Here is a 12,452-nt window from a genome sequence, read left to right as displayed (position 1 = left end):
ACTCAGTCTGTTACTTTGTTTTCTTAACACCACTATTCCATTTGGTTCTCAGAGCAGCCCAGGGCGGTCACTGTTGCTGTCCCCGTTTTACAGATGAATAACCCCAGTGGGGTGTGGTCCTTGCTCCCTGGCATACCACTAGGGTCCAGATTAGAATCCAGGTCTTTGGACTCCCATATCTGTGCCCCGGACTGAGCTTCCTCCTGACCATGAAGACCTCAAAGAAAAAATTTTACCAAAGAAAACTGGCCACTTACTGCATGAGCAGATGTGCTGTGGGACAGAGCAGAGAACAGATGTGTCTGGAGTCAGTCCACTTGCATCCTATCATGGACTCTGTGGTCTTGGGCTGGTGACTTTGCTTTCCTGGGCCTCTGTTTTCCTCTTAGTAGAAAAGGGATCTTAACACCTATACCTGAGATAGGTGGTGCCGAAGACTAAGATTAAAAAGGCTTAGGGAAAGGTGGCTGGTTTGACTGTATACGTGAACCCAAAATACAGGCTTGTTTTGAAGAAAGGAGCAAGATGAGCACTGGGGCGATACGTAGCACAGCAGGTGCTGCTTGGCTTCTTTCTATCCCCACTTCCCTGTCACCCTACCTCTGATTCTGGGCACCACATGTAGACAGAGGACGCTGGGCCAAGGATGAGAACACCATACCATGGAATCTTTTATTAGAACAGAGACATGTTTTGTACAGGCTGAAAAAAAGCCAGAAACCCCAGGAAGGTTATGCTTAGCTGTGGACACCAGATATCAAACAAACCATGGCCGCTGTGTCACTGGGTGGGGGACAGGGTCCCAAGATGCCGGTGGACACAGTGGCTTCTCCCCCTCTGATGTGGGTGGGTGGGTAGAGGCCGGCGGCTCAGGTTGAGCTGGGCTGCTGGTGGGTCTCCCAGGTTGGGGTTTTCCAGATGGGAGTTCCAGCCCCCGATGTGGAGAAATGGCCCTGGGGTGGATCAAGCCCCCTCCCAGGGCTGCTGTGGTAGATTCTACGGGGTCCTTGGCCAATGACTGCTGAGGGAGACAGCTGGGAATCAGGAGAGAAAAGATACAGCACAAAGAGAAGTCCTCACAGCCTACGCCTGGCAAGAAAGAGCTACCAGGAAGAGCATGGGTAGGGCATGGGGTCCGGCAGATCAGAGCTCAAGGGAGCCTGGGCATGTCAAGTGCCCCCTTCCTGGGTCTCAGTTTTCTCATCTGAAAAATGAGTCACAGCAGAATGACTAGTCTTGCTGGCTGGTTTGAGCAACTGCACAAAATGTGGCCTGACACAATACATGGGGTCTGAAATCTGGAGCACGGCAAAGTCAGCCGGGCCTGTCCTTTGAATATGCTAGATGGTTGGGCTTGGAGAGACGTTCAAGCTCATACAGAGGGCTTTCACCAGGCCACAGAAGTTCCCAGGTGCCAGAACCTGGAGGTCTCCTGTTTCTGCCAGGACTCAGCTACTCCCAACTCACTCTGCAAATTAAGTCCACACCCTGCTTCTTTATTTCCTTCTGACCCTTCAACCTGTAGTCAGCAGAAGATACAAGGGATTCTACATCTGACAGTGTGGAACTCACCGCCTCAGAGTTAGAACCCTTCCCTCCACCCTACGAAGAACACTTAGGCCAAGATCCATGTTACAGATGATAAGACTGAGACCCGAGAACCACTCCATTTCACCCAGACAGACACATATAGGCAAGAGAACCACACAAGAACGCTGTTCCAGTCTCTTTGGCTCAGCTCGTTAGAAGATGAGGCATAGCTTTTCTTGGCCGGAGAAAGGAATTACAATTTTCATTCTCTTTTTTTCGCTCCCTCTCTCTCTTTTTCAAGGAGTTGTGACTTTTTAATAGAAGTTGGTTTGTGCACAGGCATTTCATTCTTCAATTAATTTCCATCTAAATGAGGTTTTCCCGAAGATAACCAGTGTTTTAGTTCCATTTGAGCTTAATTTGTATGACTGAAGCCTCCGTTTCTGCCAATTCCAATTTGCCGGGTGATTCTAGCACTCGTTACCTGGCCGAGAACGTCCCCACCACAGACAGTGGAGCTGAGAGACAGACTGATTTCCAATAACATTTCCGGAGAAGGGTGGTCTTTCACCTCTCCCAATACCACTCAATAAATAGGAAATATATTATTCATTAAGCCACATTCTGATGAGGGGCCCCCATCATGGTATTTACAATGCAAAACAACTACCAACCAAAAATAAAACCAAAAAACCCTCAGGAAACTGAAAATAATGCAAAACAACAGCCACAGACAGAGGGGAGATGGCAACCCCATCCGTATCACTGGCCTATAGGTGCAGAGAAGGAAGAGGATGCAACAAAGCATTGCTCGACTGACACTGTATCTACCCTAAGGTCCTCAGCTGGACACCATTGGCCAATGGAAGGGATGTAGTTTGAGGATTCTGTTTTTTTTTTAAATCAGACACAATTTTCTGTTCAGCTGGAAAAGAAAGTAAAGCACGTAAGGCTATTTTGAATATTTGTGAAAAGGAATACAGCAAAAGAAAAGATAAAAATGAGACTTGAGAAGAAAAAAATGGACTTTCAAACCTTTGGGAGCACCCCAAATATTCACCTCTTCAAGCAAAGCCATTTGGAAAGGAAGATGGGTCTCGGTAAATAAAGTGATGGGGGCTCTCTGAGATTGAGAGCCTGGTGTCTTTCAAACATCATAATTTGTGTGTTTTGCTTCTGAAAGACTAACTTTCCATCAAAGAAGGGAACAGATGGAGACAGGAATGCAGTCCAACCTAGATCAACTAGAATGTTCTTGGGTGAGGGATTTGAATTCACTTTTCTGAATCTACTAATGGGAGTTCACACATTGCTTTTAGGCTTTATTCTCATGATTGAGAACCTCCTAAAAATGTTTGAGGATATTTTCCTTTTTTCTCTAAGTCTCAGTGAACTCATTAGGTCTTTGAAGAACTGCCCAGGCCTCAGGTCAATGTTCTGGGTTGTATCTCAAAAACTCCTCTACTTCTCAAAGGTGGAAACTTTGGCCCAGAGAAAAGAAGCAATTTGCCTAGCTCCACACATCCAGGGACTATCCAGAGCAGGAGGGTCAAAGGGCCGCATGTTGTTTGACCTCAAGCCACATCTCCCTCCCATTTCCCATACTACTTTTTAAAATAAGTCCTCACCATGAGCAGGTTTCAGACCGTCTGTATCATCCCCTGGAAGCAGAAGTGTATTGAGGGTGAAGGATGCAGAGAAACAGCAGTGCCAGGGGTGGGGGTGCTGGTTAAATAAGGCTCACCAGTGCACCAGTAAGAGTTTTATTTTTGGATGCAAAGAAAAGGAAATGTAAAGGAAATTTGAGAAACACATCAAGTGACAGGGAAGGGCAGATTTTCTCCCAGGAGGCATTTAAGTTCTTACAAGCTTTCCCAGGCTAGGGGTACTCCGTTGCTTGGGTTAGAACAGAGTAAAGTCACATTGCCAGGGAAAACAATCAGGGATGTTGAAAAAGTCTCACCAAACCCAAAGCCGGACGAGGCGAGCTGGCCATGCCAAGGCAGTGAAGAATGACTTTGGAAAGGGCGGGCACCCTCTCTACTCAGCTGCTAGTGGGTGAGAAAGCCAGGGCTGGTCAAGACCTCTGGATTCTGGCTCCCAAGACAGGTTTTGAAATGGCCTTCTCGAGGGGGTTGGGGCGGGGGGAGCCTCTGGCTGCTCCTTTCATTTTGTTTGTTTTCCAACTTCAGAAATAGTAGTATGCTCTCTCCTGAGGTCACAGAAAAAGGCTTTTGCTTTGGGTTTGTCTCTCTCTCTCAGGACGGCTGATAACTTGTCACTAGGGCAACCCTGAGCTCACAGGGGATGGGGAGAAATTAGCTAAGGGGATGTTCAGAAGCATGTGTAACTTCTATGAAAACTTAGCTTAGGCTCAGAAGAGCAAATGACCTCACCCACTAATATATTCCCTGGAATAAGGGTGAGATTCAGAGGTGCACATATGTCTCACACTGGGTGCCTCCCTAAAGGTCTTTCACAGATGATTTAGACTGTGAAGCTTTTGCCTTATTTTAGACTCTAACCCCCATGTCAGCTGTGACTCTTCAGTGTCAGGTCAGCACCTTAGCTCACAAGCTTCTTGACCATTTTCATCTTTCTGGTACCTCAGTTAGGTAACTGGTAGGCAGGGGACTGGGGTGCAGGCCTGAATTTCACCCAACTTGGGCTTAGTCATGAACCTTTGGCCTGAAGTGCTTCTGTGCCACCTCCAGTGTGTTCCAAGCTTAGAGTTCTAAGTCTCTCCCCTTCATGGAAAAGGCAAACATCCCCACCCACATCCAGCCTCTCAAATCCCATCCATAGACACATGAGGGGAAAAAAAAGAGATGCACAAAAATACTTTAGAAGTTTCCCCTCCTCCCCAAACACACACACCACACACACAGATATACACACCCTCTCCATATAAATAAATAAATACTTGAATACTGCTAATGGCAACCGAGAGAAAAAGAGAGGGAGGCAGAGGGAATCCCATAAATAAATAAATAAACATAAATAAATAAATAAGAGGTTAGCTAGGAGCCCCAGGCAAAAATGGTCCCCCAGAATTGCGTGGATGAAGGTAGTCTGGATGGGGGCTCTTGAGTCTTTCACTGCTGTCCTGCTAAGGAGGTTCCGTGGCTCCAGAAAGCCTTTGTTTCCATGAAGGGAGACTGGAGTCCAGTTCAGGCTCCTGGGCGGGGAAGAGGGTTATTTACAGTTGCTGTACAGGCTCTCCCAGGGCACCTGCCCCTGTCCCAGGCACCTGCCATCAGGCCTTCTGCAGTGACCGCACTGGCACCCGTTGGTCCTGGCAGGTGGGGCCCAGTTCTGGGCCAGCGGGGGCCATAGAGAGGCCGGGTCCCCGCTGCTGCCCCGGGGCCCGGCTCCCCTCTCCTGCTGGCAGATGGACTTTCTGGATCGTTGCAGGGCAGTTCCTGGCCCCATGGCTGATGCGATGGGAGAGACTGGGGAGGGAGGACGTCACTGCTTCTAAGAAACAGGATTTTTTTTCCCCCAAATGTTTCCCCTCCTCGGGGCACAAGGGATAAAGAATATTTGGTTCTCTGCTTCCCAGAGCCCCAGGTTCCCAAGCTGGGGACTGTCCCGCTCACCCTCTCCCTTCATGCCCTGCCCTGCTGCTGTTGCCACCACAAACTGGAATCTCACCCGCAAGGCTCCGGAAAGCCAGTCAGCTGGTGAGGGGGATGCCCCAGAGTTTATTTTAAGGATCTTCTCCCTCATGCCCCTGTTCTTAGTGCCCTCCGTGGGTGAAGCAGCTGGTGGTGTTTGTGTGCTGCAGATCAGCTTACCTTCACTGCCCAGCCCCGGCGGGGGTGGGGGGGGAAGTGGGGTGAGGGCAGAAATGAGGGTGGGGCTTCTCCCAAGCTGGGAAGAACTCTGGAAACCAGCAGGAGCTTCGGAGCATCTAACCTCCTCTCCCCCAGACTCTGGATTTGGATCTTTCCCCCAACCAGGGCTGCTGTGCCCCATCCTGGCAAAATTCCTGAGGGGCAAAATGGGTGACTTAGGCTGAGGGTGGTAGGTGGGTGAGTGGGTGCTTGGCTGCACTGGGCAGGATCCAGGGTGCGGCAGTCTGGGCAGTGGGGAGGGGGCAGGCAGGCGCCAACCGGAGGGTAAGGCCAGACTGGCTGGCGCTGGGGACTGGCAGCTGGCCACTGCACTGGGGAATGTTCAGCAGATGGTCCCGTGGAATCAAGTTGTTGCCAGCTACTGGGGCCGAGGCAAACTTGGGAAGTGGGGTTGCAGCCCCAGCTGTCCTGACTGTTTGTTGTGTCCTTCCTCAGAGGTTGCAGGGTCCCTGTGAGCCACCAAGAGGCATTCTGTGTAAATGGCGTGGTGGCCTCTCCACGGCTAGAAACTACTGGGCCCCTCTTCCTGACCACAAGGAGATACTGGGAGCAGTGGGCTTATCCCCCCTCCTTCTTGCTTCTAGACTCATGACCAGAGAGTCCATCTCCTAGCTCCTGATACCTACCACCAAGTGAATGTCCATGTCCCCTAGTCACGTGTCCCCCTTTCTAGGACCCAACAGCCTTTCAGCACTTGCTATGGCCTATGTGGGGAGCTAAAACTCCTGATCCCTGCTCCTGGACCTGAACCGCCCTGCTCTCTTCTAAAATCCACCCCTCACCCCATGGGGTCCATGGGGGTCCATACACGTGTAGCCATGAGATTGGATGAGAAGAGAAGGAGGTCAGGTGTGATAAATACCACTGGTCTTCGGTATGCAGCCTGGCAGCAGTGGGTTAGCAGAACTCTCTCTACATTTTCCTGGCCAGACCCAAACTTCTGAGTCATGGACTCGTTGCTCCTTATAAACCGTTGAGGCTTTTCTGTGCCAAAAGAAGGTAGTCTTCTCCACATGCTCAGCCCTGAGCTGAGCCCCAGAGGGTGTGGTGGAGGCTCGCAGCAGCTCCACATCGAGACTGAAGCCCCCACACCCTCCTTTCCTCCTCCCCAGGAGAGCAAGAAGGACAGGGCCTGGGAGCCCTCAGTGCTGTCTGTCACCAAGAAGGCAGGGTGGGCGGGGAGTGGGGGAGGCTGTCAGAGTGAAAGGGGCCCCACAGGTAGTGGGCTCACGGGAGGGCCCTGGCTTAGCGCCTCGTGCTGGAGTAGCTGTCTGCTGAGCTGTAGCTCCCACTCCGACTCCGACTCCGGCTCCGGCTCCGGCTGCGGCTCCGGGAGCCCAGGCTGGGGCTGCGGGAGCTGCAGCTGCTGCTAGAGAGGGTCCTGCTCCGGCTGCGGCTGCGGCTCCGGGAGTAGCTTCGGCTGGCTGAGCGGCTGCTGCTGCTGCTGTACCAGGAGGAGGTGCTGCTGAGGCCGCTGGACGAAGAGGGGCTGGGCCGGTAGTAGGGGATGGGGCGTTTCCGGGCACTGCAGAGATCAGAGGGGGAAAGCGTCAGGGCAGGACTCCTCCCAGCTGCAATCCCGGGAGCACAAACATTGTCCCAGGAGACATGTCCCGTCTCCTTAGCAGGGAAAAAGAATTCCTGTTACTCTTCCCTTGCAGTCCTGAGAACATCAAGGAGGTGGTCTCAGTCTAATGCTGATATGCTTTGAAAAGTGATAATCTCGCTTTTTTAACATAGCAAGGCTGGGCTCAGAGAGAGCATCCAGCTGGCCACAGAATCTACATCTCAGCTTTAATCACAGTTTTGTTTTGCTATTTTTATTTTTACTAGAACCTTCTATTTATGGCAAAAGAGGTTGATTTTTCTATTTATTATAGTGTATCAAGTTTCGTTTTGAAATAAATGTATGGACCCCCCAAAAAAGGCGTATCTATTTAAAGAAATTTAAGTAAGCAGTACACTTAATCAGATAAGGCAAAAGTGGTGGGTGATGGAAGCTTGGGAAACATTGAATGGATTCACTCAGGTGGATTATTTGGGGTTGAGTACAGAACCCAGAGAGCCTTTTTCTTAAGACTTCCTCCAAGTCCACTCCAAGGATACCTCTGAAAGTCAAGGCAGTGAGTGTAGGACTCCCACAATATGTCCTAGGCCAAGGCAGGCTGTTCAGTGAGACATCTGAGAAGATGACACCATTACCCTGCCTTACTGTCTGGGGCACAAGCTCTTTTTTCTCCTTCAGGTCATCTCTAGGGAGAAGGCATGGGCAGCCAGGATTCTCCTTTCCTTGTGGGTCTCTGGACTGAGTAGCTGACCCTTGGAGGACCAGAAGGAAGACCCACAAATTTTCAAGAGCCATTTTTAGGGCAGCATTCAGCCATTTTCTCCATTTCAAGGCCTGAGGATTCTCAGACTTCAGGATTCTCTTCTAGGGCTTTTCTCATCTAAGACTACCTGTTACAGAAATCTTTACCTACCAAGTCTGACCATTCAGTCCATCACAATGGCACACAATGTGTTCTAGTGCTCTGCATTTAAGTGTATAAATTGCATTCATATCTCTTTGCCTCTTTTCATTTTATCCTTTTGACACTTTTAGGAGTTATTTCCTCCAGCAGTTCATGGGTGAAAAAACTTAAGATTCTGGGAGGTGAAGAGACTTTTCCAGCTCACTCGGAAAGTGGCACAGACAAGATTCCTCTCCAAAATACTGGTCTTCCCCTTACCCAATAGCGCACCCCACTCCCCCACCCCCTTCTGGTACCTAACAATCCTGTTCGCCCTCTCTACAGTTGGTTCAGGGTATAATTACCTACGGTTGTATTCAAGCCTTGCATCTGGGCGCGTGAGTCTAAAGGTAGAGGTGTGTTGCTACTGCCTGGCTCCACCCCCACGCAATGTCCTGGTTCAGTTCCTTGCTTGCGTCCCCCTCATTCTATGGCCCAGCCCTGCAAGAGGCATCCCGGCAGCTTCCGCAGGTTCCGGCCACACCCGATTCCTCAGGCCGGCTCCACCCTTTGGCCTGCCACCTCATTCTAGCCCCGCCCACCGCGCCCCCCCCCCCCTTCTGGCAAGCCCTCTGGGTGGTGGGGTGCTGACTCGCCCCAGGCTTTGAACTGAAACCTCATTTCAGCGGTTGGGGAGGTCCCTGAGCTCCTACAGTCCTGAAATGCAGCCCAAAGGAGGCTCCAGCGGGTGGGAGGGTGGGAAGGGAGTGCAAGTGAGGTGGAGGTGGTACCGGGCTTCCTGGCCTCACCTCGTTATCCTCCGCGCCTCCAGATGGCTTGGGGAGTCTCTCCGGCGCTTCCGCATGGGCGAGTAGGACCGACGTCTCCGCCGAGCTCGCTCGCGCTCGCGTTGCTGCGAATCCTTCTCGATGTACTTGGGGTTCCGCTCCCTGAAGGGGTGCGGTGATGGGGTGGTTACTGGGGAGCTGAGGCTGCCCTGGCCTTTCGGTGTGAGCGTGTGGGAGAAGGGCACCCACTTCGCCCTCTTGCACTTTACCCCGCTGGGGCAGGGGACAGGGTCAGCACGGGCCGCCAGGGAGGAGAGCATAGCTATGGGAGAGTCTACGTGGATGACTGGCTACTGAGGACGGGTGCAGCTGGGCGTGGGGAGGGGTGTCAGCCTTTGAAGGTGAGCCTTTCAGGGGTCAGGATATGAAGGTTAGGTGGGTGGGCCCAGGTGCTGAGTAAGAAGTCAGAATTAGGGGCTCTGGATATAGGGATGTGGGGTAGTACTAGTTGTGTGAAGAGGCTGAGGGCTGGGGATATGAATTCCGGGGTGTGGCTGAGGGTTTGGGGTAAGTACATGAGGATGCAGGGAAGTTCTGGGGATCTCACCGCCGCTCGGATAGGACATAGGGAACCACTAGGAATGCTGAGACATCTTCCCATCCATAAGCGGGGGGGGCTTGACCTGAGAGGAACTGAACAGAGCTAGGGAGATGCTCCAGAGGGTGAGATGGCTGGATGGCATCACTGACTCAATGGACGTGAGTCTGGGTGAACTTCGGGAGTTGGTGATGGACAGGGAGGCCTGGCGTGCTGCGATTCATGGGGTCGCAAAGAGTCGGACACGACTGAGCGACTGAACTGAACTGAACTGAGGGAGATGCTCCAGAGAGACGATGCGGGAGAGGAGTGAGTGAGGGAGTGAAAGTTGCTCAGTCGTGTTTGAGTCTTTGTGACCCCATGGACTATACAGTCCGTGAAATTCTCCAGGCCACAATTCTGGGGTGGGTAACCGTTCCCTTCTCCAGGGGATCGTCCCAACCCAGGGATCAAACCCACATCTCCTGCACTGCAGGTGGATTCTTTACCAGCTGAGCCACAAGGGAAACCCAAGAATACTGGAGTGGGTAGCCTATCCCTTCTCCAGCGGATCTTCCCGGCCCAGGAATTGAACCGGGGTGTCTTGCATTGCAGGCAGATTCTGGACCTGAACAAAGGAACGAGGCCGGAGGTGGAGCCTAGCTCGAGGGGCGGGGTCAGTGCCTGGCGGCGGGGCCTATACCTGCTGGGACTGTAGCGGGAGTAGCTTGGGCTGCGGCGCGACCTAGAGCTTCTGCTAGGCGGGCTTCTCTTGCCAGACTTGGAGGAATAGCTGGGAGAGCGCGAGGACGACCTGGAGGAGAGGAGACAGCCGCTGAGGGGCCTGCTGAGCTCCGCCGGGTTTGACCCTTCTGTCTAGCGTTTTATTCAGCTGGTCACCAGGCCTTTTTATTTCTGGAGGTCAGGTGGGGGAACTCAAGCCCTTACCTGAGGATGAAATCCCCTCCCTTTTGGATGGTTAATAATAATTATTATCAACAACTTCCCTTTATTGAGTTCTTCCTATCCTGGCCATTTGGTAGCTGTGTGACCTTGGGTACGTGATTTCACTTCTCTGGGCCACTTTTCTGATCTGTAAAATGGTAAAAGTACTTACCCAATTAGAATTGTCAATTAAACAAGTAAATTAGGGTAAATTACTTAGCATTTTGTGTACAGCCAGCACACAGGAAATGTTTATTATTATATGATTATTATGTATTTTACTATGTGCTGGATTTTGAACTAAATGTTTTGTGTATATTATCCCATTTAATCCTCAGCACTTCCTAGGGTTAGACTCTGTTATCAATCCCAATCTGTAGATGGGGACACAGAGGCAGAGAGAGATGATGTGATTTGTTCAAGGTCACTAAGCTAGTAAGGGGTTTGGACCCACGTCTGTTTGGCTACAAGATGCTCCTGACTTCTGCTGGACGATACTGTATGCATCCAAATTACTAGCCTCTATTAGTCAAGGCTATGGTTTTTCCTGTGGTCATGTATGGATGTGAGAGTTGGACTGTGAAGAAGGCTGAGTGCCGAAGAATTGATGCTTTTCAACTGTGGTGTTGGAGAAGACTCTTGAGAGTCCCTTGGACTGCAAGGAGATCCAACCAGTCCATTCTGAAGGAGATCAGCCCTGGGATTTCTTTGGAAGGAATGATGCTAAAGCTAAAACTCCAGTACTTTGGCCACCTCATGCGAAGAGTTGACTCACTGGAAAAGACTCTGATGCTGGGAGGGATTGGGGGCAGGAGGAGAAGGGGACGACAGAGGATGAAATGGCTGGATGGCATCACTGACTCGATGGACGTGAGTCTGAGTGAACTCCAGGAGTTTATGATGGACAGGGAGGCCTGGCATGCTGCGATTCATGGGGTCGCAAAGAGTCGGACATGACTGAGCGACTGATCTGATCTAATCTGATCTGATGCTGTTGCCAGACTTCTTCCCTCTTGCTAAAGCCTCCCACTTTTAGAGAAACCCCTTGGTTTCTCCACCAGTTTCCCGGAAACATCTACCCTGCTTCCTCAGTCTTTCAAGTAATTTTCATTTCACAATTGATGACTTTATCTGCTAGTTGTTCCTGCTAGGGTTGGGAGGGATTATGTGGCCATGTCTGTGTTCAGTGGGAAAGAGCACTGTGATCGATTAGCAATGTCTGCCATGGGCAGGGATTAGTAGGGTGGACATTATCCAAAGTTTTCCTATCTATTTTCAATTTGAAAAGAAGTCTTGCTCTAACTTGCCCTCACCTACGTGTTCCTTAGTCCCTTCCTACTTTCTTAGGCGATCATAATAACTATCGCTCTGGGACTCTATTCTTACATACTGTCCAGGGTGAGGAAAGGAGTGTGGACAAGGAATAGCTCCTGGGTCAATAGTGTCCAGCTGTGGCCCCCGAAAAATTTGCTTTTTCCAACTTGCTCTTTCCCCATTTATTGAGAGACGTTAGTAAAGAGTGTGAAGATGAAACATGTTTTTGAACACTTTGAAAGGATGTCAGGCATTTCTATCCACTGTAGTACATACCGTCCTTTTTCTGTGGAACCAGATGAATCATTTTTCATACTTAAAAATCAGAAATAACTGCTCTTCCAGGCAACTAGTTCCAATTGTATCTTTTTTGTTTATAATGTGAAGGAACAGTTTCCCATTTTCCTCTGCCAGGGAGCTTAGAGTCACGTTGGCAGCACATCTCCAGAGTGACTACTGTCACCCCTCAGTACTGTGGGGACTGGTTCCAGGAGCCCCTGTAGATAACAACATCTGTAGATGCTCAAGTACCTTTTATAAAATGGCAGAGTACATTCAATACACTGGTCTTTCATAAATATGGATGGGAAACTCCCAAGTACAGAGGGCTGACTATACAGAAAGGTAGGACCTGCCATTGGGAGTTAACCTTCCTCCTGATTTAATTCTATTTCTCTCTTTCATTTTCCATTTTGCCTGATTTTTTCTTCTATTTATGCCACTCTATCATGTTGAATTCCTTGCCCCCTTATTCTGAATGAACTGGTCTTGAGGTAAACACCTGCATAAGTAACTGTGTTTTGATTATATGGTTGCAACAGAGAAACAGTCTGGTTGCTGTTGAAAGTTCTTGTTTGTAGAGGGACGCTGGACTCCATGAAGCCATGGGTTGATTAGATTGGATGCGATCTTCCAATTCCTGAGATCTCATGTCTCTGCATTCTGCTATATCATTATTCCACATGAGAAAATCAAGTAATAACCAATGGTT

The 12,452-nt window shown here is 50.3% G+C and overlaps 1 protein-coding gene across 2 annotated transcripts in view; it reads right to left on the bottom strand.

Annotated features, from left to right (window-relative positions):
* Positions 1-5,028: 5,028 nt before the first annotated feature.
* SRRM4 (serine/arginine repetitive matrix 4) overlaps positions 5,029-12,452 on the bottom strand; it is a 169,680-nt gene continuing 162,256 nt past the window's right edge. For both annotated transcript variants that reach the window (XM_027566737.1, XM_027566738.1), the window contains exons 11-13: positions 9,906-10,016; positions 8,647-8,787; positions 5,029-6,912 (exon numbers count right to left, since the gene is read on the bottom strand). In XM_027566737.1, coding sequence (XP_027422538.1) covers positions 6,633-6,912; positions 8,647-8,787; positions 9,906-10,016 — 532 coding nt within the window. In that variant the 3' untranslated portion in view covers positions 5,029-6,632. The remainder of the gene's footprint in view (positions 6,913-8,646; positions 8,788-9,905; positions 10,017-12,452) is intronic.

This window comes from Bos indicus x Bos taurus, chromosome 17 (assembly GCF_003369695.1).
Source record: "Bos indicus x Bos taurus breed Angus x Brahman F1 hybrid chromosome 17, Bos_hybrid_MaternalHap_v2.0, whole genome shotgun sequence".
In the NCBI taxonomy this organism is placed as follows: domain Eukaryota; kingdom Metazoa; phylum Chordata; class Mammalia; order Artiodactyla; family Bovidae; genus Bos; species Bos indicus x Bos taurus.
The sequence above is the reverse complement of the archived record's forward strand: the minus strand, read 5'-3'. Positions and strand labels throughout refer to the sequence as shown.